We start from the raw sequence: 25,635 nt of genomic DNA on the forward strand, positions 1-25,635 counted from the left end.
AGGCGAAGCCCCGAGGCGCTGAGCGGCTCTGGCCGTGCCAGGTCGGGGCTGTGCTGCGCGGAGCTCTGCGCTGCTGTGCCCGTGGGGGGGCACCGGGGGGGGCTGCAAGGAGCTTTTCCCCTTCTCCCACCCCGCGTCGCCGTGTGCCCCTCTCTCTTCTCCCCGTGCGGGAGCGCCGGGCTCGGGAAGTCGGGAGCAGAACGGAGGTGGCTGCGAGTTGGTTCTTTTTTTTTCGGGTCGGCTTTCTCTGCCCGCTCGAGCGGAGGGCAGCGAGGGGGATGGGGGGGTAAAGGGAGGAGGGGTGGGGGACCGGCGGCAGCCGCCTCTGGAAGTCCAAGTTATTTCTCCCGTATGATCCGCTCCGTAAATACGGTGTTAGGAGCAATCAGCTCCCGACTCTGGAGGTTTCCTTTTGTTAAAGGAAGGCACAGCCGAGCAGACAGCGGTTCCCTTCAACCGCTTATGCCATTACCGCCAGGAGTTGTGTGTAGAGCCCGGCAGAAAGGTGCGTTGCATCGCGGCGGGGGCACTGGCTCCAGTATTTCCCCCCGCAACTCAGGCTGCGGGATGAGGGGAGGAGAGATGGGGGGCTCCTACTTGCGGGCTTTGTGCCCTCGAAGCGTTGCGAAGGGGAAAAACTGCGGCGTTTGGCGCTGGGGGGAGACCGGGGCGATGCCTCCCGGGATGCCGCTGCCCCGCGGGGGGTGATGGGGGGTTCCTGCGGCCGAGTTCGGGATGGGGAGAGCCGGCCTCGTCGCCGTTGTATCCGAATTGTAATCCAACAAGTCTAACTAGAAAATGGGTTTCTAAAAGCTCTGAGTGCTGGGTACATAAAGCTATTTGAGCAAATTACAAGAATCGCTTAGGGGCACGAATGAAATCAACACTTTAATTGCCTCCAAAATGAAGATTTATACCCCATTTTCCCAACGAATCATTATTTTATTAAAGCGAAAGCTAAAGAAACGAAGCTGCAGTTTTGGGGGCTGTTGGGGGTGAGGGGGTTCCCGTCCTACGGTCCCCCCTACACCTCACCGAGGAGCGCGGGCGCTGCGCGGGGCCGGCCGTTCTCCCGGAGCTCCCCGCGCAAGAAGCGCGCAGCCCCGCGGAAGGGAAAAGGCGCAACGTTGCGCGACCGAGCCCAGAGCCGCGGGCTTTGCCCGGGGACGCGGCGCCGTCGGGGCCGGGGCAGGCAGGATCTGGGCCCTAATGGGCAGCTAATGGGGTGTTGAGTGCTCGTCGCCGCTGCGGCTAATTAGGATGTCCCCGCGCGGTGCGTTTATTGCGGGAGGTGCGCGGTGCGCGCGGGCTGCGCGCCTTTGTGCTTTCGAGAGTCATAAAAGAGTAAGTATGTAAAAGCTTTTATGATGGGTTTAATTACATTTTCGTATATTGTGGTAGTAAAGGTTACAGTTAACAGGGTTTTTTTTTTTTTTTAATTTATTGGTTTCCCCTTATTTATTCTTCCCTCCTAGGCCCCTCCGTGCCAGCGCCTTTAAGTCCCCCCGCTTAATGGAAGGCAGTGACACTAATGCCAGATTTTGCGCAGGAAAGCCCCATAACGCTGGCCATTGTTCGGTGATTTAACTGGCGCGCTGGCCAGAGGTCACTCCAATAGCATCCTTCTCCCGCAGGCGCGACCCCGCTGCCTGCCAGGGTGGGACCCGCCGGGCTGCTGCTTCCAGAAGGAAAGGGCAGGAGTTGGGGTTTCGCCTGGGAGCACCGAGCTGGGGAGCGTGGCTCTAAACCCCTCGCTGAACCCTCTCGCCCATTGCCGGAGTTTCAAAATAAACCTTTTTTTTAATCATTAGCTTTTCAAACATTGGCGTGTTTAAATTTTCAAATGTTTGTCGTAGCCCGGAAAGATTTAAAACACAGCTGTTGCGTGATGCAGATGGGAAAAGTCGGTCCTGTGCGGAACCCCACCCTCACAGAAGGAATTGCATTTCTTAGGGACTCCAGATCCTCTGAACGGCTCCCAGGGGCCGGGTGGTGGAAGCTCTTCACCTTGGCTCCCAGGTGCTCAAATCTGAGCTGTAAAATTGGGCTTTTTGCAGATACGCTTCCCTGGAGTATGTCTGGATAAAGCCTCTCTTAAGGGAAGCAGGGAACAGAGTGGCCACCGCACTCAAAGTACGTTAGCAACATAAGATGGCTTTTTTGAGGGGTAAAATGGGCTTTGCTTAGGTGAAATAAACTTGTTGAGCAGCGTTACATGGCCAAATTATAATTGAATCACATACAAGCCAATGTCAGCTGCAGAAATGTGTTAAGTAGAAACGGCAAACAGTCGGATTCCGATAGGTACGCAGGGGGAAATGATCAAAAAATGAACGTGAAATAAGACTTCCTGTAAGAAGGTCCATAATTCAACATTATTTGACTCCACTGTCAGGGAAATTGTTGAAGGATAGTAAACCGATACTGGAGTCGCAGTCATTTTTGTTACAGTCTTAAATGTTTGCAACTGTGGTGTTTTAGATGGCCCTTCTTGGGTGATTGTATATCATACATATATATATATGTATATCGTAAAGCAAACACTTGTATTTATGTTGCAGTAGGTGTTTTTAATGCGTGCAGTTGGAGAGGTTCTGCAAACAAAATGCAGATAGACAGTGATGTTCGTGAGGGGTGGAAATGTTGCTTAAATGTGATGTTCTTTACGAAGATAGTATCATAAACTGGGATGTGCTGTGTGCTGCGCATGGAGGTGGATGGGCCAGTGAGGGCATCCACTCGTTCCAACTACAATAACTTCTCTGAATATTCAGACCTATTGGTTCTAGCTTGCTACAGACAGTGCTAAAATAATGCCTTTGGTGGAGGGGAAAAAAAATAAAGGAGGTGAAGAGATACTGCTTTACTTTGGGAGTTCCTTGCAGGTATTTTCAAACGCATGTATGGCGTCAAGGGGTGAGAAAAGTTGCACATGTTACTGCCTTTGCAGTGCGTACTCCCATGTTGGAGGAGCGGGCAGATGCAGCACTGAGAGTGCAAGGCAGAGATCGGTTCTGCGTAATGAAAGCGTTACGGTGATGTGGGACGTGGAGGAGAGCCGGTAAAACAGTATTTCCAAACCTCCAAATAGAGAGCTGTGCCCCTGACTTTATGCCACATTGAGCCAATGAGTCCTTTTTATGTCTTTTTGGGGGCTGCTTCTTTTTTCCCGCAGTATTTAGGAGCTGAGCAGGCTGCATAAAGTAAAAGATAGGGCGCGTTCATTTCTATTCAGGGCCTGTTCCCATCAGGAGCACTGCGGCTGCAATGGCGTTAGCAAAAGCAGGTTTCTTAAAGCAAGTAAATAAGCTGTTAAAGAGATACAGCTTTGAATGTATTTTCTCTCATCTGTTATTTTGTTTGAATGCAAGAATCTCTGCTGATTTTTATTTTTTTGTTATAATCACTTGTGAGACCGAACGTATTCATCCTCACTGCTGGGTGGAATACTCGCAGCCTTCCGTGCTCAGGTCCAGCTCTCGTATGAAGTTTTCTAAACTGAACTTCGCAAAGGAGAATTTCGATTTTCCTTTTCTTTTTTTTTTTTTTTCTCCAATATCTGTTTTAAAATCAGCCAGGAAACTCTGGGACTTGTCATAAACATCCGCCAACCTGCCCCAAAGCATTCCCGTAAGCGGGAGCTCGCGGTGTCATCGCGATTCGGAACGCGGTTATTCTGCAGGTTATTCTTTTGGGGCAGCTTGGAAATGAGCTGAGCAAAATGAGCTTTGCTTTAGGTTTAGTCCTGGTTGGGCACAGGTTTGATTCTTCCCTCGCTAACCGTATGCAGGTAGCAGTGAAAGCAATGGGCCCCGCACATGCACACGGGTTGCTGGATCCCGGAGCGGGTGATGTTAGCACTGAAAAAATCAGATTATAACGCGCTCAATCAAAACGAGTATCGCACTGATAAATACTGCTTTAAAAAAGCAGCTTAAAACACAGCGAAAATCCGGCACAGCTTCTTTAAATTAGAGAGTCTCCTCTTTGTTTTGCATTGCTGCGTTTGGGGCTTTTTTGGTCACATGAGCTCGCAGTGAGGAGCTATCTTGTATAATCTAAACAAATTTCAGAAAATAAAGATGAAGATTGTTCCTAACCAGACATTAAAGTTGTGGAACGTTTCTGGAGTCGTTTCCCAGCCAGGGTTTGTGTGCGAGGAGAGCCGGGTGTGCTGCCGTACCATCGCGTGTCCTTGGCGCGTTCCCTCGCTCCCCGGATGCTCAGTTGCTTGTAACAGGCTTTGACTCACCCAGCAAATTTGTAAATGACTGTTTAGGTTGGTTGGTTGTTTTTTTTTATTTCCCTGCCGTTGCAACAGTGTTTTGGAGAGGGTGACTCCAACCTCTAATAGAGCGCACATTTTGTGTTTTGTGTTATTTGGACGTATTTCTGTCCCTGATTAATGACCTGGTATCTCTCTCACCACTGATATTTTGTGATGCAGCTTCAAGACAACTCGCCAGCCTTCAGCTGCCTTCTTAGCTTGGTTGCTTTTCCCTGTTTACCACCTGCGAGAAAGGGGTAAATAAATAAGATCCAGCCTAGCCTGGGGATGTAGGTGAGAGCAGGAGCCCTGCAGGCTGATGGCTGCAGGAGGGCCTTGCTGTGGTGTAGTTCAGGGCCTGGTCTCTGTGAGCATGAGAGAACCCCATCTACCCCAGGGAAGCATCTCTCCCCAGCTCTCTCTCCCCAGTTGCGTGTTGGCTGTCATGGGATTGAAGGGAAATGCAGTGGCCTGCGGGGCTGCTCGAAGGCTCGTGCTGGCCTGGGAACTCGATGGGTCCTGGGGCGAGTCTGCAGAAGGACACTCAGGAGAGGTAAGACAAATTGCCTGGGTGTAAAAATAAAGTGCATTAGTTAAAGCGCATTGCGCTATTGTGTGGATGCTCTCATTCAGAAGTAAAGTGGCCGTAGTTCACTTTAGCCTAATCCCCTTTGGAGTAGGCCACTTTTCTTTTCAATGAGAGCAGCCACATCCACTTTTGGTTTGCTCGTCTTTCCCCAGCGGCCTCGTGCCTGGTGCTCCTTCAGGTTGAGAGCGATGCTGTTGTACCGCTGCCTGTATAACAGAGGGCTGTATAACTGTGGTCGGATCCTCCAACCCTGAGCCCAGGGCTGCAATTTGCGCGGCACTGCCTGCATGGATGCGGTGTCAGGATCCCCATGGTACCAGCTCTCCTCCTGGACTGTGCACGCGGCTGTTGCATGGAGAGTTCTACTCATATGCAGAGTTTGTTCCATGTCCACCAAGAAGCAAGCGCTTAAGGAAATAGCAATTAAAGCTTATCAGCTGTTATTTCTAACCATAAAACAAAGGACTGAAAATTAATTCGTGGGAAGGGTAATTCACCTGAACTAGGAAAAAAACGCAGCGAGACAGTTTTGGGAACTGTTTTGTATTCATGCTTGAAGGTCACTGAGCTTGAGTTCTTGTTAGAAGGATTTTCTGGTGTCTTCTACAGCTCCTAACTAACACATTTCTTTACTTATTACTGGCTAAGCTGTGCGTGCAGATGCTGTGCTGTGTCGTACACTTGCCGTTGCCCGTTCACAATGAAATTTATAAGGCTTGTTGCACTGGTAAGCAGTTTGCTACTGGAGCTATTCCTAGAAACACCGAATTATGTTTCACCAAAGTATTTTCTTTCCTCTTCTGTCGGGGCAGAGGTGAGATGTTTTCTCAAGGACTCTCCCGGCATCTATATGATATTCCCACTTGTGCAGATGATCTCCAAAACGGCATTACTTCCTCCCCCGTCCGCTCACCATTGCACTGAATTACAATTCTCCTCTTTGCGTCAAATGGGCTTTGCATTGGGCCATCTGATTTTATTTGCAGTTTGGCTTTTTCTTTATTTTTTTTTCATTTACTGTCTTCCTTTTTTTCTTCCTTTTTTTCTTCCTCTCCTTCTTCCTCTCCTTCTTCCTCTCTTTCTTCCTTTTTTTTTTTTTCTTTTTTCTTTTTCTTTTCTTTTTTTTTAAATGTAAAGCAAATATGCATCCAGCCCCTCTTTGCTGAAGCAAACAGGCCAACAATGAGAGGGGTAATTATTCATTTGGTTAAAAGAACTGCCTGTTTTAACCTCAGAAATACTGACCGAGAGTAAAGCAACAGCTGATGCCATCACAGTCAGTGCACTGTATTCAAACAGCTGTACAAAATGAAAAGCTGTGGTATTAATCCTGCCATTCACAGTTTATTTAAGTTTTCCAAGCTTCTCTCATATGGGCCTGGCATAAATGCCTAATTATGCCTCCATTAGGGTTACTGGGCCCTTAATACAGAAAATTATTGTATTTAAAATTTGGAAAGCTGCGGCGCTGTAATGTAAGAGTCTTGCAGTTGGCACAAGTTCAGGGAATGCGACCTTTACCTTGTAATTTTCATTTCATTCAGCCGGTGTTGAAGTTTTTGTCCCCTTGCGCTGTTGTTGCAGAGCAGGTCAGAGCACCGCTCGTGTTTTTGAGACTGGCTTTTAACCAGCTCCATTTAAGGCTGCGGCGCTGTCGGTAGGAGAGGAGAAGAGCGGATTAAAAGCTCCACTGCTGCTGTTGCTGCTTTGTCTGTCCCGTTTGCAAGGGTGCAGGGCCACTGCTGTCTGTGCAAGCAGAAACAGCGGAAAATGATGTCTGAATGTGAGGAATTTCGTCTCGTTGTCGGAGGGGATTTTGAAGAGCAGCCTTGGTGTGCGTGGGCAAAAGCAGACTGATAGAGTTCAGCCCTGTCATGAGCCGGCCAGGACTGCACCCAGTTTGACGAGCTGTGTGTCAGCCCTCAGAGCAGGACGTGGCTGCTGCCGCAAGGAGCCATGCCAGGGACTGAGGAGGTGGCAGTTTTGCCTTTGGTTTTAGGATCAAGGCAGGGAGGGCCCCTCTGCTCCCAGCTGTGTGCACTGAGATGCTCCATGCCGTGCTAGCCTCGGCCCTGAGCTCTTTGCTGGCCCACAAAAGTATCCTGTGTGAATGGGTTGGCCAGATATTTGTTGATGAGGGAAGTGTCCTTGTGAATGGAATTTAAGAAATATCCCTCATTTTGGGCCACAGTGTTGATCTGGATATGGCTGAGAGCAGTGTGGTGATGGCAGAGGGACAGGGTGGTAAACACAACCGCTGGCAGCACGAGGAGGGAGCTGAGTGTGGGTGCTTTTTCTGGGCTGCCCCTGAAGCTTTGGGGCAAGACAACAAGTTGCTCATGAGCTCCACTTTTCTGCTTCTCATTCTACATCATGGGGTAGGGCTGTGCAGTGTAGCTGTTGGTATCTTAGTTAATCTGTCATATAGCAATAGTGAGGTACAGGATTTATGTGAAGCTAAGAAGTGGTATGTTAACAGAAATTCGTTATTTCACTTTGCACGAAGTTTAGAAAAACAGCATGAAGAAAGCAAAATGCTTCCATTTTGTTGCCACTGGGAAACAATCTGCTGAACCTAAAGCCTGACAGTGGAAGTTGCTTTCAGTTGCTTTATGCTTTGGTTTTGGCCGCTTCTGCTGTCTTTCACATTTTAAGCATAATGTAAACATGGGTGGAAGGAAGTAGCAGCACCCTCAAAGTCCTGCAGAAGGAGTGGGGCCACGTGGCTGGCAGGGAGCAGTAGTGGGGTGGTGGCCGGCCTATCCATCCCAAGGTGCAGGGTGATGCCGACCCCAGTGAGCCAGCAACGTGGCTGCAATACTGCTCGCTTTCCACACCCTCCTCAGGAGGAACGGTGAAGCCTCAGGGACCTCCCAGCCCAACTCTTCGGGGTGGTTCTGGAAGCCAGCCGTGTGCTTCCCAGCCATCCCTCAATGAGCGGGTAGAGGCGGTGGGGAGCCATGGCCACTTTGGGCTGGACGCCATCCCACAATGTGCCCGCTGCCTGGGGACGGTCGCCGTTGTGGCCAGCAGCTGCCTGGCGTGTGGCTTGCTTCTGCCTGGCTGCGGATGCGGCGGGTTGTGAAACGGCAGAGCGTGGAGGAGCTGGTCTGGGGAAGGGTTTGGACATGAGCGTTGGAAAATGTGAATCACAGGGATTCCAGTTGTAAGCCTCCTGCAGATAACGGGCAGCACGTACCCGAGTGCGTGACTTGCTGAGCGCCTTCGAAAACAAGGCGGCGCCCTCGAGATTAGGCATACGTATGCGTTGTAATCAGGAACACATTGCACACCCAGCACGGCCTCTGCAGGTATGGGATCTGTTCAGAAGGAAAGGTGTAGCTGGAACGAAGCTCATTACGTTGCAATTTAATTTTTATGTTGAACGATACCGCGATGTGAGTGCTCTTTTGAATCCTGCTAACAATGCGCCGTAATCAAAATGTGCTGACGCCAAATCATGTCTGTTGTCACTTAGCTAAAAGACCATTTGATGGCTGTGACATGCACTCAGTGTTCTCGCTGGTGATGGGGTTGGAAGGAAGCGTGGCCATGGCAGAGCAAAGGCTGGCATAGTGTCTTCCCTCTCTGGCAGCCAGAGTTGGGGTGCTTGGGCAGAGCACTGCTTTTGTGCTTGTCAGGAATTTTTGTAGGTGGTGCCCCAGCGGTTTAACTTTCTCTTCTCAAAAGGTAACTGCTCCCAAAGATCTTCTGGGAGGATGCGTTGGTTTTTCAAGGCATGGCTTGGAAATGTGGCTTACTGCTCTAAGTGAAGCAGTTTGCCGGAGAGGTTGCACATCTGGGCTCAGAAGTATGCGGCTCCCTGTGGGTCCCTGTCAGGGAGAAAGGTGAGGGGTGGCTGCTGGGAGAGTCGAGTGCATCCTCTCTCCCTAAATCCACCTGCAGATCTGGATGGGAACCTTGCTAGGCCTCCCACAACTTGCGGAGCCCTAGTCAAAGCTGGGCATCTGGCAAATCCCCGTCTAAATGGCATTTAACATGTAAAGGCAATAAAGGGAAGGGAAGGCAGACGCTCGTTTGCTGGCTAAGTGAAGAGGCATTATTCCTGTTTACACCTTTGGAGGAATCATTGCATGAAATATTGAACAGGAATCTCGGTTTGTCTCAGAAGGCCTTTTTCCTGGTCTAGAAAGACACTGAAAATGCTTCAGTCCTATTGAATACAGTAGGAGCTGGGGAGGACTACAGCACCTTGAGACCCTGCACGCTGTCAGTGCTGTTCGGGGCTGTCCTCGTGCACATTTTTGCAGGATATCAGACACCCCACTTAAAAAAAACAAAAAACCACAACTGCATGGAGCAGTGATTTTATCTACCCTGCCTGCAAAGCTGTATTTCCTTGTGCCGAGAGAGGGATGGGGATTAATGCTATCTAGCGATAGGGCCCTTATCAAAGGGAGGAGACGGGTTTACACTGCAGAGCTGCTTGAAATAGAAAGGACTAGTCACTGTTTGCTGTGTGGGAGATGCACACCCTGCACAACACACGACGAACCTAGCTGAGCAGGCAGTGCTGGCCTTGGAGCCACGATGCACAAGAAAGGCCGAGGTGTGACCAACCCAACGTGGGGCATGCTGCAGGGCTGGGGGTACCAGTGCTGCACTGCTCATGGGTGTTGGCTCATTGCTGAACCTTGGTAGGATTAGCAATGAGATCCAATGGCAGGGCTGATGGAGAGAGCTGACTTGGGGGTGCCTGCTGGAGGGTCTTTGCCTTTGGTCCCTTTGGGTGAAGTGTTGTCTCTATGAAAATCATCAATAAAAGTCCCAATCATTTCCCACTGCTCATCCTCTCTGATATTTGTGCTGGTACCTTCTCTCATTTCATTTTGTTGGTTTGTCTCTCAGAAACATTCCTTTGCAGCATGCTGCACTCACAAGGACGTCCTCATGTCTCTTTTTCCTGTGATGCTGTGAAGTAACAGGAGTCAGCGAGGAGCCTTATCCTCACTGAAATAGGGGGAAAACTAAAGATAGAAACTTGTGACTTTTCCAGGGATAGGAAAGGAATCCAGGTCAGTGCCAATACTTCTGTGCTGATTTCCTTCTGGTTTTTAGTTCACCAAACCCCGTTGCACCCAACAGCACGAAGGTCTCGCTTGCTGTGCTGCTGAGCTGCAGGAAAAGTTCTTATGTGTCTGTCACTTGGACGTCCTTATTTGTGCAGACATGTAGCACATTTTCTCTATGCAAACCTGATGATCGTGCCTTTGCTGTGGTTTTCTTAGCTTTTCCCTCTGAATCACAGTTGTGTGAAGCAGGTTGCAGCAGTGTTCTTGGCACTATAAGGCATCTGTCTCATAGTTGGTTGAGATCTTGTGTGTACTCTTGGTTTGTTTTGCATTGCATGGGATGTGCAGGGCAGGAGGAATATTGTTGGCCTTGGTGAGCTTGCAAGTAGATGTTCGGGGGGCACAGGACCTGGGTCAGGGAATCACAGCAATCATGGCTGTGGATTTCATGGTCCTCCAGAGCCTAGGCGTGACAGAGAATGACATAAACAGTGTATGCGTGGGGAATGTCGTTTCAATCCCACTTATCAATCTGTGCGTGTCGAGCTTTTCTTCCCAATGAAAAGAATGGATTCTAAAACTTCCTTCCACACTGGATGGGGAGCGGGCTGTGAGAGGGTTCTCACTAACCCTGCCCTCCAGAAATTAAGTGGGATAGTACTTGTGGTTTGCAAAGGCCAGCTCTGTCCATCATGCAGCTCGAGCTCCAGCAGCAGAGCTATGGATCAGACACTTAGGATATTGAGCAGTTGTATTGAGTGCTTCATCCCAGTGAGGCTGGGGACACAGTATGGCCCAGATGATCAAATATGCAAAAAGCAAACCTTTGCTAATTAGGCAAGCTCCGTTTGCAGGAGGTGGGTGCAATGACTTGACGAATCAGCCCCTTTCCCCTTGAAGTTCTGCCTTGTAGGGAGCGCAGATATTTCTGCAGAGGGTAGTTGGTTGCCCTCGAGGGGATTGTGGGAAGGTTTCAGAAAGGGAGGAGTTTAACAAAATCTGAAGAACATTTCAAGCATAACATGTTCCTTCTTCTCTAATGAATAAGTATTTAATTTAGGAAAAGAAAATAAGATAAAACTTCAGAAGGAAAACAATAAGCCCCAGTGATGCTGACAAATTGCTGGCAGTGGCTCCGTCGCTGCAGGGCGAGGGGATGACGGATGGTACCTGCAGCCAGAGGACGGAGCTGCACCCAGCACTTGGAGGAGCCGGCTGCTCCCAGCCTCCAGTTGCTACACAGACACAAATGAGCCCACAAGAGGGCTGTGCTCGCCAAACTTCTCTGAAGATATATATCACCGATGCTGAGCACAGTTTTTATCACCTGTAATAGTGGGCTATTTCTTTTATTTATGTACTTACGGTCAAGTTTTTTGTTTGTTGGCCAGGACCTCTTTTTATTTGTTTGCTTGTTTGTTTTTCCTCTCTCTCTTATTTCACATTCTCAGTGCTTGGAAGAATGTGTTTTGCTCTCTTTAGTTAATGAACAGCACACCACGGTGTGCCCCTCTGCATGCTGTTCTTACCTTGACTCGGAGACTGGCAGTGCAACTGCAGTGGTAACAAGTGCACGTAATGTTATTTATATTGACTCTCCAATTTAGCCATTAGCCCAATAATTTTGTCGGCAGCCTTTTTGTTTGTTAAGGCTTGCTGCTACCACAACCCGAGTCAATATCTGCTCCAGAGGCTTCGTCAGCAGTGGCCCTGCCCTGCAGCAGGGCCATCCGATGGTGCCTCTTGGGGCTGGAGTCCTTTGCATGAGCTCTTCGCCCTATGGTGGTGCAGCATTAGTGGTACCCTGGTCTGAAACCTCTTTTATTTTAAATCAACTGTGCAACCGTGACTTGGATCCGTCACTGACCAGCCCTTCATGTTGGCACTGGAAACTATTGACCAGCAAGGGAGGCTGTGGTGCAAAACCAGAGTGAGTCATGCAGATGTGTAGCCCAGCCTAGGAACCTTCTGATGAGTTTGCTTTGCATTTTTGCAGAAATTTGGGCTGCAGAGGAAGGAGTTTCAGCCAAAAGGGGCAGGGGCGAACTTGGGAGAGAGAGAAAGCAGAGAGCTTCCAGGGAAGGGATTATCAGCACATCCCATCCATGCTGCGGCGTCCATTCTCAGATAAATGGTGACTAATGGAGGAGCTCAGGTCATAATAGGCCATTATCCTTATTGATGCACTGTTGTTGCGACCACGTGCCTGAGACCCTCCTCTGGAATGAGCGAGTGTACGTAATGGAGTGATTAATTTATATTACTTTGCACTTCTCCAAAGTCTCCCTTTGGAAGAGCTCGACGTGTTTTACAGTCGCTAATTAATTTAATCCCCCAACAATATCCACGCTGCCGAGGAGCAGGGCCTTTGTTCCCCCCGGTTTGGAACCTCGCTGCGAGGTTGGGGCTCTCACCTCAGCCCTTTGAGGGACGTCGTTCACTTTGCAGACACAAAGATTTCTCTTGGTGCCACCATCCGTAAGGAGGAGGCAGGATTTCCTGCAGGAGATGGAGTGGAATTCAGCCCTTTTTGCATATGATGAGTTCAAAAATTCCCCGTTATCGCTCAGGAGCTCTCTAAGGGATGGGCTGAAACTTCTGGGAGCCAGGAAATAAATAAGTGAGGCATTTCTGTTTCTGGGTAGGAATAGATTGTCATGACTACTGTCATAGTTTTCACTGTAAACAGTGCTAGAAATACTTCTGTGAAAGAGGGAGGTGGCTCGGAGTGTTAAAAATAATAATATTTGGCATGTGGCTGTCAGAAGCAATTGAATGTAAATGTACTCTGAGGATAGCGAGGAGGGTTAACAGTTGTCTGAGAGCCTTTGCAGTCTGAAAGTTCCCTGGGAGATTAAGAGGAAGATGATGAGAGAGGAGCGTGACGCTCTGCTCCCTGCTTCCGCATACGGGAACTTGGCTAAGGCAGTCAGAGAAGTCGGCAGGGGGAAAATTGCTGCCATGGGTTTGGTGCCTGGGAGCCGTGTCCTCATGGCCCAGAGCGATGTGGGATGTGCGGGTTCTATGGAAAAAAAACAAGGTGGCCTTTGGCGGGGTTATCTGGGAGGAATTTGCATGCTAACTCGGATAGCTAATCTTTCATCATGTTTAATAAACTGACTAAAGATGTAATTCCTTGTCTCTTAAGGCTCGAGATGCTTAGTTAAATACGACTACTTTTGAAATGCTAATAGGCGGAGACAGCAGGAGAAAAAGTTAGTGGTGTGCCGAGCAGATTAGTTTCTAACAGGCCGTAAAAATAATAGCTTAATAAAAGTGAGATTAGGTGGAAAATATTAACTCCTGCTTCTGAGTGCAGAAATGTAAACATATAGGATGCACAAAATTTTGATAAACTGAGGTGGAATCCGACATTTCTTGCATGAATGCCTGTATAATGTGGCGATAGCTGTGAGAAAAGAGGAGCCCAGCATCTAAGACCCAACACAATGAAAATGCAATGAATCGGAATGCCTCACAGATCATAGCGGAATCAGACTTTCCAGCAAGGAAAATCTTTTCATGGTGAATTAAGTGGTGGAAGAAGAAAAATGGTGATGAAAAAAGGTAGGCACAGATCACAAACACTGGGCTCAGGGCTCGCTGCTGAAGATTTAAGAACCTTAGCTAAAGCTATGCAGAATAGAATGTGGAAAATTGAATTTACTAAACAATTAAGCATTGAATTAATCTACGTCCCGCACAGTAGAAAAGTGGGGGAGGGAACTGAACAGAGCTGAATAAATCAGTGGAGCTCATTAAAAGATAGTGAATATATCAGGTCTGTTGTTGCATAGAGGAGGGCTGTTTCCTGCACAACACGTTATAATTCCTCCGTTCTCAGCCTCTTCTTCCCCGCTCCCCCTGCCTCGGAGCCGTATTCTTAATCAGATTAATAAACATTTCTGCTGAGGTTCGTGCGCCGCTCTATATTTTACCTTGTTATCTGCAGCTTTTCTATTAATTACAAGTCAGATCACTAGTCAACAATAGTAGTGAGGGACAACATAAATAGAATGAGAGTGCCCTGGAGATGTCACTCGTAGGATCTGATGCATCCTGGAACTCCCACGGGTTCCTGCAACCTCCCACATGCCTTGCTGGTCTTTTGTTCAATTACAGTTAATGCAATAGTTTGCCATTTTCTCCTTCTAATTATATTTTCAAGTGGGATTTGTAGCACATAGAAAAACATCCTTTTACATGTTGAGGCACCAGGGCTTTGTGCTTGGCATTGTCTGTCCCCTGGGTGCTGTACCATTCTTTCTGCAGAGCTCTGAATAAACAAGTCCCTCTTTTAAAGCTGCAGTTGTACAAACTGAAAATTTATGCATTAACTGTTTGCATTCTGAGCATGTGTTCCAGATTACCTCTTACAGCATTCTTTTGGTATGCTGGAGAATGCGTATTTGTTAAATAAAGAAAACATGCTCAAAATGCAAAAAAAAAATGCATTTCTTTCACAGTTCACACCTCATTCTTTCAATCACAGAATCACCAGATCAATTAGCACTTTTTTTTTTTTTTTTTTAAGGAATATGCATAATAATTGGTTTAAAATATTCATGCGCTATTTTTCAGGCCTTACTCTGGTTAACGGTAATATGTGTCATGGCTATAACAGGGATTATAAAAAACATAAGAGACATTTCTCTTTTTGGGAAAAAGTTGAGCTTTTCTAATTCTTTTTATCTTCTGTCTCAGATGAGACTCTTTTTCGTCTTGATTTTCATTCCCTCTGTGTATGCAGAGTTACTCCTGGTTGCTTTGAAGCCCATCAGCAATGGGCAAAGGCTGTGCTGAGTGGTTGGGCTGTAGCCCATTGGTAGATGTACTAAATGCTGGCAGTAGCAACCTACTTTAATGGCATACAGACCCTGCTCATATCATGATTTAAACCCCACAGGATCTTGCATATGCTGTAAGCACTGGGGTTCTCTTTTTGGGAATTGTTTCCATGGGCAATCTCGTTCCATAGCAAGGAAGCAGCCATTCAGTCGTGCACAGAGGGCCATGCAGGATGACCAGCGAGTCTCTGTGATGTTTGTAAAAGCTAGTCCTAAAAGCTAATTAAAATCTTTTCTGGTGATAAAGGGAGAGTTGGGAGGAGAGTTGCCATGATTGTTTTCCCCAAGAATTTAATTTACAGCCAGTTTTTCCTATCTGAATGTTACTTTCAAATGCACCCAGTGATAAGAAGCAACATCTGTTTTCTGTTCAATAGTACAAGGAGGCTCCGCATGGGGCTGAGGGTGCTCAGCCTATGTGAAGCCATTGTTATTCCCATCTTTTTTTTGTCCCCATGCCTGGTCCGTTTGCTATATCCCATCCGGCAAACAGCTGACGCATACTGGCTATTGTGGATCCAGGCCTAATTGTGAGCAAGGTCCTTAAGGCCTTCCATGTTCTGCTTGCCCAGGAGCTCACGGCCAATAGAAACTGCACTGTGCTGCTCCATTGAGCACAGGAGCTGTGGTGCCAAGGGGGCTTGCTGGGGTTTAAAGTACGGCTGGAGCTGCTCGCTGGTGTCTGCTCGCCAGTCTCTCCCCACAGCTCTCCTCACTGAGGATGTTTCTGTTTTCTGTGGTAATAACGCACAGGGTTATTTAGGTGGTGGATGTATTCCAGAGGGTGTTATTGGAACCGAGGAACAGCAGTTCTGTGCCTTGCAAGGAGAACTGCTGGGAGTGCATGTGCTGGGCTCTACCTGTGTGTGGTATTGGCAGGGATGGGTTCCACATCCCAACCTCACCTCATCCCCTTTTCTCTCGCCCGCAGCCCTCCTGGAACAGAGACCACGACGACACAGCATCGACGCGTTCCGGGGGAACCCCTGGGCCCTCCAGTGGGGGACACACATCGCACAGTGGGGACAACAGCAGTGAGCAAGGTAGGGAAGGAGCCCTGGCGCTTGCTTTGTGGAGAGTGGCCGCCAGCGCGCTTGGCCGCGGGGACCAGTCCCTCTGTTTCTGAAAGTTTGAGATGTGCTCAGGTACTAGGGAGCTTATGCTGGGAAAGGGCTGGCTTCCTTTTGTCACTTTTTTTTCCATCTTCTCCTGATAAAAGCATTGGCATCTTCAGTTCTTTTACCTTGCAAGGAGGCACGTGGTAGAGAAACATATGTACCAAATTTGCAGGACGCTTCATAAAAATAAGCAGCAAGAAAGGTTGCTTTATGTTTTGTTTTTATTGTGTTGGGTTTTTTTTTTTCCATTCAAATGGATTAAAAAATGAAATTTTCAAAAGCAAATGTAATTGAAATTGTAGAAACGCATGCTAATATTTAAAGATGCCATCAAAACTTTGCTGCGTGTAAAGATGCTAGATAGCCCATTTTTCAAAATCCCGACCAGAGCTTTTATTTTTCACTCAATTCCCATTTATGTGAATGCAAAAATGTTTTGTTTGAGTGCCAAGCCAAGCAGAGTATTAATGCATCAGGATGGAAGGAGCTCAGTGCCATGCAAGTGGGGTGTGCTGCAAGTCCTTAGTGCTGTGTTGGAGGGTCCAGAGCTTAAAAAGCTGAAGTTCTGTTTTTCTTTTTTTTTTTTCTTTTTTTTTTTCTGTTTAAATGCTTCATACTTTTCCTGAAGAGACCAACTGCAGTGGATTTAGTGCTAATTTAATGCAATTAAAATTTAAAAAGGATCCTTAATCTGAATATAAAAGGGAGCTCTTTATTGGAGCTGACTCTGAGCTCGCAATAGGTATATACTTTTAAATCTGGTTTATGATCATGTTTCATTCAAGTGCTGTTAGACAACAAAGGAATTGTGTTTCCAGAAAAAAAAAGGTTGAACAGTACTGATTAGCATGGCAAAATCTGAGTTTAACAAGATTAGTTTTTAAACTAAACCAGTATTTTTTAATTTTTTATACATGCGGACGTAACTTACGTTGCGAATAGCATCTCTTTATAGAATCTTAAGTATTTGAGACACTTTATTGTTTAAAGAAAAGTTGCTGACTTCATCGCAAGCATAGCCTAGTAAAAATGGGGCCTGGAATAGTAAACTGCTGCAGAGCTGAGGCAGAAACTGGTAACCTTCTGACCTCTGACTTTTACTGGAAAATGATATGCAACATAAATCTAAGGGGCCTTTTTTCTTTCAAGTACATGCACGTATATATCCTGGTGGTGCTGTGCACAATGCCATAGCTGAAGCGGTGTCAGTGTGTTCATTAGAGCTTCTTACTTTTGGGATGGACTTTAAATCCCTGTGTTTTTCTAAGGGTGAAAGGTTACTGCAAAAGCAAGCGCTGTGGTTGTTTAGAGGGAGTTTTGTGCTTGGGTAGGGCTGCTTTTTTGTTGGCCGGGTGTGCGTGTGTTCATGCGTGTACCAAACGTTGGCGTGTACCTGAGCCACTGCGGCACTTGGGAAATGGAGCTCCTTGGTTCCTTCTGTGCTTTTTAACACTTTCAGGCTTTGTCTTCTAAATGTGGCATTTAATTAGTCTGCACTGCAGCCCTAGCTGGTGCCTTGTTGCTCTCATCACTGCCTACTCCCAGCAAGGTGTGTGCTGTGGTCTTGGACAGGAGTGCCTTTTGGGTAGGATGTCAGTGTGCGTTAGCCATCGTGGAAACTCTTACCCAAACTGAGCAGTAAGTTTTGCTGAGGCTGGGTTTGCTGCCAGCTCCTGATAAGAGGCATCTGGTGAGGAAGGGCTTGTTGTGTTGAAACCTTAGGAAATGGTGAACAAGGGGAACTGGCCAGCTAGAGCTCTCAGCTCCAGTTCTAGAAGGAAGTTAAGGGAAGCAGACCCTGTCCAGTGGGTGCCTGGTCCCAGGCCTGCCTTCGGGCCACTTGCCCTCTTGGGTAAGGTCCTCTGTCCTTTTTTGAGTAACAGGGATGTGGGAAGGATAGTGGTGGTCTTGTTGAGCCTTGCTTTGCTCTTGGTTTGCTCTCAGTACTCTGAAGCTGAGATTCAGGGGGAATCTCATTTGTTGAGGCACACTGCCATGCCCATATATTTGCCTTGCGTAAGAAAAGCATGTATTTAGCCTTAGAGCACTGCCCTATGTGTGTGTTGGGCTCCAGGTCCATGGAGGACATGGGGCACACGGACAACAAAGCTCGGGGCCCTCAGTGAAGATTTTTTTGCTTGATCCTTAATCCAGACGATATGCAAGTTCTATTTTGGGGCTTTCTGGAAGGTTTTTTCCTCAACTTGATGTATCACTGCTTTAAATCCCCACTGAGTGTGTTTTTATGTTCACGTACAAAATTCATGGAACAAAACCTTTGCAAACAGGAGAGGCTCCCTTTCCTGTAAACACTTTAAAGTCTTTTTTAATGCGTAAATTTATTTACTTAGCGATAGCAATGACTCCCAGCTGCTCCAAGCTGTTGTGTAAGTCCCTACTTAGCTGCAGGGGAGATGGTTGGCGGTCTCGTGCCACCGAGCAGCAGGCTGTATTATTTCATGGACAGTGACAGTGTCTCACACAAAAGGCCAGCGTTGTGTCATTGCAGTGGACAGTTATAGCACAGGAATGCAAAATAATATTACAGACAAATTTCAAGGGCTGCTATCCTATTCCTTTGAGCGTATTGGGAAGAGGCTCTTTTCTAGTTTTTTTGTGAAGGCCTCAGCCTCGGTTCAGAACGTTCTGTAACCTCCCATAATCATTGCTCTTTTAAGTGCGAGTAGCAATATTTCTTTATCAAAACCTATCAGTGGCTGCAATGTTCTGGGGCCTTTTGCAAGAGCTGGGGCAACCTATGGGCAGACGGCAATCCCATTTTTATTTGACTGCTCTCCAGGCAGCGGGGCGAGAGAGCTGCGTTGTGCTCCAGCGGCGATTTTTGCACCGCTCGCCCTTGCACGTAAAAGAAAGTAATCAGAGCACCAGGACAGGCCCTGGGAGCGCTCAGATGGCCGATGACTAATGGGGTAGGTGGGCAGCAGCCCTCGGATTGGGTGCCTTAATGAGCACATTTCGCTCCGCGCTCGGGCTGCAGTTCCCCTTCACCTTTGCCCTTTATTGACCGAACCGACACTTCATTTTTCACATACTTCCAATTATGGCTGAGCTTAAGTGTCGTCCTGCCTCCTTTATTTCTTGCCCATGGACGGCTCAAGAAGGGGCCGAGGCCACGCAAGATATTTTAATTTGAAAAACTACCGTGGCAATTCGGGCTTAGGGTGTAACCTAAAACTGCTGCCACTTTGCAGTTTCACTGATGAAAACCAAAGTTTTAGTACCTCCGTAGTGAGGTGGGGATCATAGTTATGTGGGCTTTCGGGTTGATTATTTGGAGCTGCACAGATGCTAGTGGTAGGAATCTACATGGGGAGGAATGGAGAGGGGTGAAGGGGGCTGTGCTCTGTAGCTCCAGGTGACTCAAATTATTGGTTTGCATGCACGTGGCTTTTTCTCAGGAGACGTCTTGTAGCATGATGCCTTGAGATGTGCTTTGACTGGATGCTCTCTGTACAGGCTGGAGGAAAGCAAATCAGAGCTGTACCTGCACTTCTCAAACCCGAGACCATCATGCAGCAGCATTTGTTGTTTCGGGGCTATTCAATACACGAGTTTGCTTTCGTGGTGTTTGCAGGTTCCCAAGTTCTGCTGGAAGCAGCCCAAGTGAACTTGTGGTCCCATCAGGTGTGGGCTTTGGGGACCAACCAGCTGCTGTTGGACCTAGCATCCCGTGGTGGTGCCGCTGGGTTTGCAGTGTGCTGCTCGCTACCAGCTTTGTCACATGGAGTTTGCATGAATAATAAGTGGGCACGTCACCTGTGCTGTGTGTCAGCTGTGATTGCTTTGCATTTAAATACAGGGGCAGTGTGTGGATGGTTATTTACATCCAAACAGAGGTCCCTAAAACGCAGAAGTATTTATCTCAAAAAATGTATGAAGGATTACCTTCTTTATTATGTAGCCCTCTGGCACGGTAATGGCATGGCATATTTTTACTATAATATGGTAATAAAAGAATATGTAAAAGGCAGACAAAGGTTCTGTCTTTTCACTAAGGTGACCCCTGTTACCAAGTAACTGCTTTACTTATGAGCTTATTAAAAACTCAAAAAATGAGCTTTTCATACTTCACAGGCATTGATGTGAAAATGAGCTGTCCTGTGAGTAGTTTTCTTGATCATTTTTAGAACAATTGATTAGCCAAAGAGCCGCCGTCATTAGTTGACATTGACTGATAGCAATTTGTCACAAGCTCCGAAGGTCAGCCCGGCGGTGGGAGCTCCGGCTTGTCTTTGATTGACCTTTTCTGCTGCCATTATCATGCGATCGGTTGGGCTGGATGTGACCCTCGATTGGAAAAGACAGAGCATTAGTCAGCAGGGGCTGCTCCCTGCGCTTTTTCTGGGGGTTCAGATATTGTGAAGCCCAAATTAAGCGTAATAGGCTTGTTTGAAAGGAGTGGTGTCCGTGTGGGTGTTCTCTTGGAGGCTCTGCAGTCCCATTTGCCTTTCCTGTTTCTCCATCAAGTGGGCAGCACTCGGTTTGCTTCAGACCAGCGCATGCACCTGTGCCTCTTTGCTTGGAGTGAGATGTGAGATTGAAGAGAAAGAAGAAAGCATCTGCAAACACGGGCTTTGTAATTGCAAGCAGGAAACCTGAACCGTGGCTCTGGGTTGGAGGCTCTTCGTGTAGGTGCACATCCTTCAGCAGCACCGGCATTAATTATTTTTATCTCCGTGGAATCGTGTTTTATTTTTTAACAGTGATTGAGTGGCTGAGGATTATGCTCATAACAACACGATGTCAATTTATCATTCTGCTCTAAAGCCGGAGGGCGTGAAACTGTTTTTTCCTTCCTTCTGTGTGTTTTTCTGGTCTCGTCAGCCCGACTCAGCTGTTCGCTGCATTTTGGCGGTGCTGAACTCTGTGCTGTGGCCAGGCAGAGCTCTGCTTCCATGCAGACCTGCAAGAGAGCCCTCGCCTTGACGTGCTACGTGCCATACATGGTCTGAGCATCAGTCTATTGCTGCTGCCAGGGTGTATTTAACCATTCACACTTACTCCCGACGCCTGTTAGTAGCTGGCATTTCTCTTTCTGATTTGGCAAAACTAACTGGAATACTTAGCAATGCTGTTTGTTTTGCCTAAATCGTGGATAGCAGAGTCACAAACCCAGTTCTTTTGCTTGTAAAAACCTCCCTCCCATTTGCCTTTTAGGGGAAACTTGAATATCTCTGCGTAAGCACCGACTTGTTTTTCAGGTCAGCCCCCAGAGATAATAAGCAGCTCACAATCAGGGCAAACGTCTCACTGTGATTTCAAGTCTTTGTTTGGGAAAGCTTCAGCCAGGCAGGGAACAAAGCTGGGCACAGGAGTCTGAAGCCATCCTCAGCAGAGAGAATGGCTTAAGGAACTGCTTACTTCACTCTTCAAAGTGACTGTGGAAATACAAGCATTCCTGACTTCTCAGCCCACCTGTAACTGAGCAGAAAAAATCACTTGCTGGAGTCTTTCTTCTTTTTTTGTCTTTCTTCTTTTTTATCTTTCTGGGGGCAAGAAATCTACAATTAGAAATGCCTATTCCATTGGACGTCTGTGTGGCCGTGCATAAGTCTTTGCATACCTAGACATGTGTATAAGAACGTGATCCTGAGCCTCAGCTGAACATGCCACCAGCTTGCACAGGCCGCAGAAGTGTTACTGCATGGTGCAAGCATGTTCCTGAGCATGAGACCTTGGATACTAAACCTCTGGTGAGATAGCAGGGGAATGCCACGTTGCTAAATCTCTTCCTGAGCTGCATCCTAGCATCTTGTTTTCCTTCTTGGGTGGGACAGACAAGGGGATTTTGGTTGCAGAAATGGGTTCCCAAGATACCCGATTCTCAGCAGTGCTTGAGTTTGAAGGTCACTTGGATATGATCTGTTTTTTTTTCCTATGCATCCTGGGTGCACTCCTGTAGGTTGCAGAGTCTCGTTGGAGCAAATGAGCTTCCCAATCAGACCACAGGCTTTCCATATTTAGGGCACTGTTCCGATCCCCATTGGCTTCTCCAGGTCTTGCTGGCATCAACTGAGTCTTTGGCCATCGGATGCTGGCAGAGAGCAACCTTCTGATGTGCGTCATTGGCCTCCTTACATCAGAGGTTAAAAAAGCCAAGTCATGTTCTTGAGATGGCCTCCACTTTTGTGAAACAATTTATTGCAGTGACTCCAAACCTGCAAACAGGCATTGTTTCTGGATTAGTGATGCAACAGGGTGCGGCATTTGGCTGCTTGGTGTAAAACATTTTCCTACCTTTTGCGTGAAGTGCTGCGCAAGGGGGAAAAAAAAGATGACTAAGGTTGGAAGTCAGGCCTTTAAACTGATGAATCGTGGGTGAAGCCAGAGCTTGTCCTGCAATGCAATTGCTGCTGCAAGAGACTGACACGAGATCCGTCTGCTTGGAGTGATCAGCTCCGGATTTTATGTGAAAATATTTTTTATTAAAACATTCAATTCAGGAAATAAGATAATTACTGGATTTGTTTTTATTGACTCATTTTTGGATGTGTTTCACTAATGCTGGCGTGCTTCTGTTGGTAAGAACTAGAAAGTCGTTGCAGTTTGCGTTTCCTCGCCCTTCCTACCCCTGTGATGGGAAAGCTTTGACAATATTCATTCAAATTTGACAGGCGATTGCTTCTGTAAATGAATACACTCCAATCATAATTGTTGCAACAGGATTGTTTGATTACCTGGCAGTAGCCTCTTTCCCTGTGATAGCTTTTGGATCACCTGTTTGCTGAGAGCATTTGACAGTCCTCATGTTTATTACCCAATTGAATGTCAGTAGCAATTGCAGCTAAAGATAAACGAAAATGCAAGTACTTGTTGACCTTGACTTTTTTCCACAAGATATTGGACTTGATGGCTCTATTGCTGTTGAACTGATAAGAGTTATAAACAGTAGTTTAAGGAAAATGTTTTATTCCCAGAGGAAAATACCACGCTGCTGTGGGAAATGGCATGTGACTCTGCACTCTTTGCCAAATTTACTTGATTCACCTTCATTTAGGCTGTGGGAAAACAAAATACAGTTTCCCCCTTTTACAACTTTAACATCTCAGCAAACATGAATTCCTGTGCTCTTCGTAAAGTTTTGTTGGCAGGCAGCTCCAACAACATCATGTGAGCGTGAGCCCTCTCTGTTTTACGACGTGCTATAAGGAGGATTCTCAATTCTTCCTCATTTTCAGGATGATTTGATAATTACAGGGAGGGAGCAGAGTGTTCTTCTCGTGTTCCGTGGGAAACTCAGTGCGTCCATAGCTGGGAACGGTCCCATGCAGATTGCTGTCTGGATGTGGGCAAGAGGTGTCCAGCTCCTGGTGGGACAGGAGGGAGCAGCCCCAGCCCCACAGGTCTCACCACCCTAACGCCCCTCGATGATGCTATTTTTGCAACTTCTTTTTTAACCCAGCTCCAGCATGGAGCCTGAAACGAAACCTTCAGCGGGAACAGGCAATAGGCTCTGAGCTCTTTGGGGATGAAAGTCATTGGATAAACATATCGCAGAGAGAGCACAAAAGACTGTGGAATTATGTTGTTTAAAATGTAAGTCCTTTTGTATCAGAAACTGCTTTGATAAACTCCATACAGTGTCACAGGAGCTTGTTAGAGCACAGAAACACAGGATTAAGCAAGGCTGTAACAGTTAGCAGAGTCAGAGTAGTAATCTTATTGCATTGTATTTTTTTTTTTTTTTAGGTAAGATTAAGCTGGCACTACATTATATATTTGTGGGCGAGGGGGCATTCTTTAAAGGATTAATTAATAGGATCAACCCTACAAGATGCTGACATCACTTTTTCTAAGCACAACGATGCATGTGGGCTTTTTTTTTTTTTTTTTTTTTTCTTTTTTTTCAATTAATGAATGAGTTGTGAGCACCGAAAACCTCCCGTGGAAGTTGCAGGCAGTTTTTTGTGGTTGCTCTTTGCCTGAGCATAGCGTGGAGGTGTTGGAAAGAAAAAATATTATACAAGCAAGTAAAAATGTAATAGGGGTGGACTTTTTGGTTACTGTGTAGTCCTTTGCTGTTCATTTTTTTTTGTGTGGCTGGCGCTGTGCTATGGAAAGGAGATGGCTCTGGTAGCTCTACTTATCCCAGGTGCCACCCTTTGTAGAACAGAATGGGTAGACCAGCCAGGAGACCCAGTGTGTCTTCAGGGAGAGCTGCAGGTGATGGACGTAGCCTGCCTGGTTCTGAACTCTTTGCCCAGCTCTCGAAGTGCAATTAGCGTCACATGGATGCAGGCTAAAAATATTCCTGAGTCGGTAGTGTCCCGATGGAGCTGGAAAGGAGGTATGACTTAACTCTGCCTCAACAGCAGGTGGAGGTCATAGAGCCAAGCTTGTAGGCTGGAGAAGCTTCTGTTGCTTCCCTTGCCTTGCTGAGATCTCCTACTGCAGAGAAAGGCCAGCACCATGCTCCTCCCTGGTGCCCTGGGCTGTAGCCCACGTACATTTGCGTTGACAGCCTTCATTAAGGGAAAAGATTAACGCGGTCAATATTAGCTGAAGTGCCTCAAGGAAAGTGTTGCGGTTTAAAACTTTGTGTAAGCTCCTTTTAGAGCACAGGAACATCAGAACAGGGAGTGGAAAAGAAGATTCCACAGCGGGATTGCAGCATTTCGTCCGTGCTGTACTTTTCCCGTCCCCAATCAGTTTTAAAGCATCTCTCATTGACTCCCTCCCACTACCTAGCTATGGCACTGAGCGTGACCCAGGGGAGGATTTTGGTGCAGCGTACTGCTCATCTCCTGCTTTTTTTTTTTTTCTGTATTTGTCTGGAATAACCCATGCAAATTCCATGTGAGACCAGCTGTGTAAAAGCCAGAATCATAAATGACGTGATTGCATTGTAACTATCAGATAGAACTGATCTTGTGCTGTGTTGCTGTAAGAGGTTGTAGGTAAAGTAGGGGATTGTTTTGTCAGTAAGTAAGCAGCTTGAGCCACAAAGTCCTTGAATGTCAATGTATAAATAGTTTGTGTATGTATAAATGTATAAAAAGTTTGTGTATGTTTGTTCATGTACGTGCTTGAGTGTGACTTCCTCTCACTATTATATCTCTTTATTCTGTGAACCTGGCAAGAAAGCTGATAAAATAACCTGCTTTGTGCAGTGTAGTGGCTTTTCCAAGACCTTTCATATTTCCTTCTGAAATAGCGTCGTGCTAAGTTGCTTGGAATTACAGCTACAAAATATGAATTAGTGAATGGTGCTGGTGTTAGTGTCTGGCTGTGGATTTCATCTGTCAGAAAACCCCTGAGGTGGCCGTAATGTGCCAGGCTGAGAAGCAGAGAGGGGAGCAATGTAGCCACATCGTCAGGAGATGCAGAGTGGGTGACTTGGTTGAATTTAATCCCAAGAAAGCAAACCACACTGATCTGCAGGAATGCAGGCTGGAGCAGGAAGAGCACGTTCCTCGTGACAGGGGTGTACATCTCTTCAGCAAGATTCATTATACCCTATCATTGAAAAACATAGAAGGCACAGATAGGCAATTTTGCAGCACAGCTCTCCATACATAATGCTTTAATATAAAATAAAATTGCCTCATACAAATTAAAAGAAATTCTATATGTTACTAGTACATTAATTTTATTTACTGTTGTGGTTGGTGTGGGTGAAATGGCAGCGTTCAGCTTAAAAGCGCCTCACGAGCTGATAAATGTAAACTTGCTATTACCCATATTAATATTCAATTAAAATGAATAATCAATTTACTTGACCACTGGAGATTGGCCAGGGACAGAGCTGAAGTTGTATTAG

The 25,635-nt window shown here is 46.8% G+C and overlaps 1 protein-coding gene across 1 annotated transcript in view; it reads left to right on the forward strand.

Moving 5' to 3' along the window:
* LOC122161222 (homeobox protein Meis2-like) overlaps nucleotides 1–25,635 on the forward strand; it is a 97,442-nt gene that overhangs the window by 10,601 nt on the left and 61,206 nt on the right. The window contains exons 3-4 of the mRNA XM_042820485.1: nucleotides 380–505; nucleotides 15,668–15,779. Coding sequence (XP_042676419.1) covers nucleotides 380–505; nucleotides 15,668–15,779 — 238 coding nt within the window. The remainder of the gene's footprint in view (nucleotides 1–379; nucleotides 506–15,667; nucleotides 15,780–25,635) is intronic.

Source organism: Centrocercus urophasianus, unplaced genomic scaffold (assembly GCF_019232065.1).
Source record: "Centrocercus urophasianus isolate 14NV4802_14NV808 unplaced genomic scaffold, USGS_Curo_1.0 seq_10, whole genome shotgun sequence".
Classification (NCBI taxonomy): Eukaryota; Metazoa; Chordata; class Aves; order Galliformes; family Phasianidae; genus Centrocercus; species Centrocercus urophasianus.